The sequence below is a fragment of the Monoraphidium neglectum genome, assembly GCF_000611645.1.
Source record: "Monoraphidium neglectum strain SAG 48.87 unplaced genomic scaffold scaffold05130, whole genome shotgun sequence".
NCBI lineage: Eukaryota > Viridiplantae > Chlorophyta > Chlorophyceae > Sphaeropleales > Selenastraceae > Monoraphidium > Monoraphidium neglectum.
The window spans coordinates 1-3,551 of NW_014008500.1; the positions used below are offsets into that span (position 1 = coordinate 1).

General features: G+C 64.0%; 2 protein-coding genes across 2 annotated transcripts; one reads left to right on the forward strand and one right to left on the reverse strand.

Moving 5' to 3' along the window:
* Positions 1-111: 111 nt before the first annotated feature.
* MNEG_15210 (DNA-directed RNA polymerase I subunit A2) lies at positions 112-1,952 on the forward strand (the record flags this gene model as incomplete). The annotated part of the gene is made up of 4 exons (XM_014036318.1): positions 112-131; positions 446-629; positions 1,054-1,235; positions 1,727-1,952. 4 exons carry the CDS (start codon positions 112-114, stop codon positions 1,950-1,952), a joined length of 612 nt encoding a protein of 203 aa, XP_013891772.1.
* Positions 1,953-2,687: 735 nt separating this feature from the next.
* MNEG_15211 (GTP-binding protein lepA) lies at positions 2,688-3,375 on the reverse strand (the record flags this gene model as incomplete). Its single annotated transcript, XM_014036319.1, has 2 exons — positions 2,688-2,809; positions 3,219-3,375. 2 exons carry the CDS (start codon positions 3,373-3,375, stop codon positions 2,688-2,690), a joined length of 279 nt encoding a protein of 92 aa, XP_013891773.1.
* Positions 3,376-3,551: the final 176 nt, after the last annotated feature.

The window sequence follows — 3,551 nt, forward strand, 5'->3', positions numbered from 1 at the left end:
GTTTGAGGGAAGGGCAGCTGTGCAGGGAACGTGCTGCATGTGGGTTGATGAGTGATGGGGGGTGGGATGGGTGGGATATGTGTGGTGTGCAGCTGGGAAGGGGTTCCTGGGATGAGCTGCCCCCTGCAGTGGTCTGGGTTGATGGTAGCACACTCAGTCAGCATAAGTGGCCCGAGAGGGCTTTCGGGGAGGCCGCGCTTCAAGCCCGCGCCTGCAGTCCTGGCCGCCTGCTGCCGACGACGGGCCCTCCCTCCCCCCGCAGCATGGTCCCTGAATCCAGTCACCCCACCAAACTGCCACACCCTACTCCCGATTACCGTCCCCTCTTTACCCCTCAATCTCCCAACCCCCAAGCCGCCCCCTCCAGTTTCCCCCTGAACCTATAAACCCAAAAACCCTGGCCCTCCCTTACTCTCGGTTTCCCCCTCCCGTCAAAAAATCCCAGGTGTGACGGCAAGCCCTCCAACCCGGTGGAGGTCTACGGCCGCCAGCTGGAGGCGGCGGGGTTCTCAAAGTACGGCCAGGAGACGATGATCAGCGGCGTGACGGGGCGCGAGATGCCGTGTGACATCTACGTGGGCGTGGTCTACTACCAGCGGCTGCGGCACATGGTGTCAGACAAGTTCCAGGTGGGTGGGGGGGTTGTATGTGCCTTCAAGATATGCATTCATACTGTATGCATCATACACTGTACACTTTATACACGTGTGAAGGGGCGGTCTTTTCTGTTTGTGCAGCCGGCAGCAGCATGCCCTTGAGTGCTGCACATTCCTGCGCGCCCGTCAGTCTGGAGCCGCGGCAGCTCCGCAATGCCGGCGATTGGTGTCAGTGCAGGGCTGTCTGGCTGCAAGTTTCGGATTTCGCTCTGGGTCCATGTGCCGCTGCGCGCCTCCCTCGGCGCGGGGCGCACTGCTCGTTACCCCCCTGAACAAGAATGCGCACCGACGCCGTTCAACCGATTTGTCCACATTTTCTCCGTCCCCACGTCTCCTGCCCCCGCATCAATTCGAACATCACCAAAATTGACCACCATTAATCCCCAATCACCCCCAGGTGCGGTCAACAGGCACGGTCAACCAGCTGACCAAGCAGCCCATCAAGGGCCGCAAGCTGGGGGGCGGCATCCGGTTTGGTGAGATGGAGCGCGACAGCCTGCTGGCCCACGGGGCGGCCTACCTGCTGCACGACAGGCTGCACGCCTGCAGCGACTACCACACAATGGACGTCTGCACGCGGTGGGTGCTGGTTGGTTGTGTGTGGGGCGGAGCGCGGGCGTGCTCTCCGGGGATCGGGGCACAGGCTGTGCGTGGGTTGTGCGTACGTGCGTGTGTGCGTGCATCCTGTGTACACGTATAGGCCATATCATGTTATGCATGCATGTGTGTGTGTTGGGGGGGTGTAGGGGTGTGCAGGGGTGTGTGGGTGTGCGCTCACGCACACAAATTGTTTGGGCGTTCCTAGAGTGGCGTTTCCCACAGCTTCATCTTAATGGTTGTGCCGGCTGGGGTGCGGCTTTGAAGCTCTTCCGGCCACGCTGCGAGGCATTTCGCCTGGCCCTGCCGCCCCGACCCCTCCTCCCCCCGCAACCACCTCGCCGCCCGCTGAACGAGCGGCGGCTGCCGCCGCCAGAACGATAATCAAATCCCCTGCATTCCCCAAACCTATGCACACCCTGCAAAACCCTGAATCTCCCCCCCTAAACCCCCGACCGCCCCCCCCCCCCAAGGTGTGGCTCCCTGCTGTCGCCCCTCACCAAGGCCCAGGCCGTCACCGGCCCCGCCTTTGCCGGCCTCGTCGCCGGCCTGCAGGGCCCCTCCGCGGCCAGGGTGGTCTGCAAGCTCTGCGACGGCAGCGGCGCCCACATTGAACGCATCGGGATGCCCTTCGTTTTCAAATACCTGGCCACAGAGCTGGCCGCCATGAACATCAAGGTGTCTGTTGAGCTGCGCTGATGTGGCGCCTTTGCTGGCCGCACTCCTGTCCGTGGAGCTGCGCCGACCTGGCGCACCAAGGCGCGTCCTCGCACCGCCACGGCACGGGCGGCGCGCCCTTTTGCCAAAGGGCTCACGCGCCGTGCGCGGAGCTGCGCTGTCGCATGGTTTTACACTACTGGTCGTCCTTCCTCGGTGGCCGTTTTCCTCCCATTTTGCTTTTTTTTTCCGGCGTTGGGGCACGCAGGAGTAGTCGATAGGATGCATTCAAGTGCGGCGCTACAGCTTGGCAGGGCAGCTGACCACCTAACCTGTATCGCGGCAGTCGAGACAGTAGCTGCATGTAACAAAAGGTTACACGTGGCTTCGGGTTTCGGGGCGGCTGTGAAGGCGCATGATTGAAGCGGCCCGCGAGCCGGGTTGCGGCGCTGGCGCCAACAGCTGCGGCGGCAGCAATGTGTGCATTTGCCGACATCATGCCCTGCAAGCGCTCGGATGAGTTCAGGCACTGGGACGAATTCCATCAAGCCCAGCCGATGGCTCCATCAAAAGATTGCTCCGTTCAAAGGCATCGCTCCTGCTCAAATCTAGAACGACGTCACAAAACAGACCCCCCCCCCCATGTCGAATCGGCAAGACCCCAAGATGCCCGGGGCGGAGCAGCGCGCCACAGCCAATCAACAGGCGCGAACGATGAGGAAGACATCGCATTGCGAGGCAGCAATCGCTGGCCCGGGGCGCGTGCGTGCGACACGGTCAGAGGGACCGCATGAGCTCGGGGAACACGTCTGCCGGGACCTGCAGCGCCCCCAGGCGCCTCAGTCGCATCTTGCCCTCCTTCTGCTTCTCCAGCAGCTTGCGCTTGCGCGACACGTCGCCTGCGGCAGCAGCGGCGGCGGCGGCGAACGGGGAGGGCGTGACGCAGCGGCAACGAGGCATTTGGCAATGAGTGGCCGCAGGTTGAGAGCTACCAAGCAGATGCGCGAGCATTACAGCAGTCGGTGAGTCAGGAGTCGAGGTCCTGCTAAAACCCTGATAACGGCGCCAACAGCGCCGCTCCGCGCTGGCAGCACCCGCAACCCTCTGACAACACGAGATCACAGGGGGATGAGGCCGCGAGCCGACACCAGCCAGCTGCCTGCCCGCCTTCCGCGAGCACGGCCCCGACCCTTCCCCCCTCCCGGCCTTGGTGGTGTGCGTGGTCCGGCCCTGGCTTTCCGCAATGTGCCCCGCCGCCTTCAGCGACGCGCGACGCGTGCCCAGTTTGGTGTGCCCAGCCGCGCTCACCGCCATAGCACTTAGCTGTGACGTCCTTCCTGTTGGCCTTGATCGTCTCCCTCGCGACGATGCGCCCGCCGGCCGCCGCCTGGGCGGGGGCGGAGCGAAAGCGCTCGGGGCTCGGGGGCCTGATGCCGGGCGCGGCGGCGTGCACGAACGCCCGCATGCCGCCTTTCTGCTGGATTGCGGGGGGCCCTGACCGCAGGGCGAACGGCCACTCCACACGTCTGCAGAGCACCCAAGGTGCACCGGCACACCGCAGATGTAACCCGAACGAAAACTATCTGAAGATAGTATCTCGTGCGCTCGCTGCCCGCATCAGGGGAGTGAGGTGCATGCGCC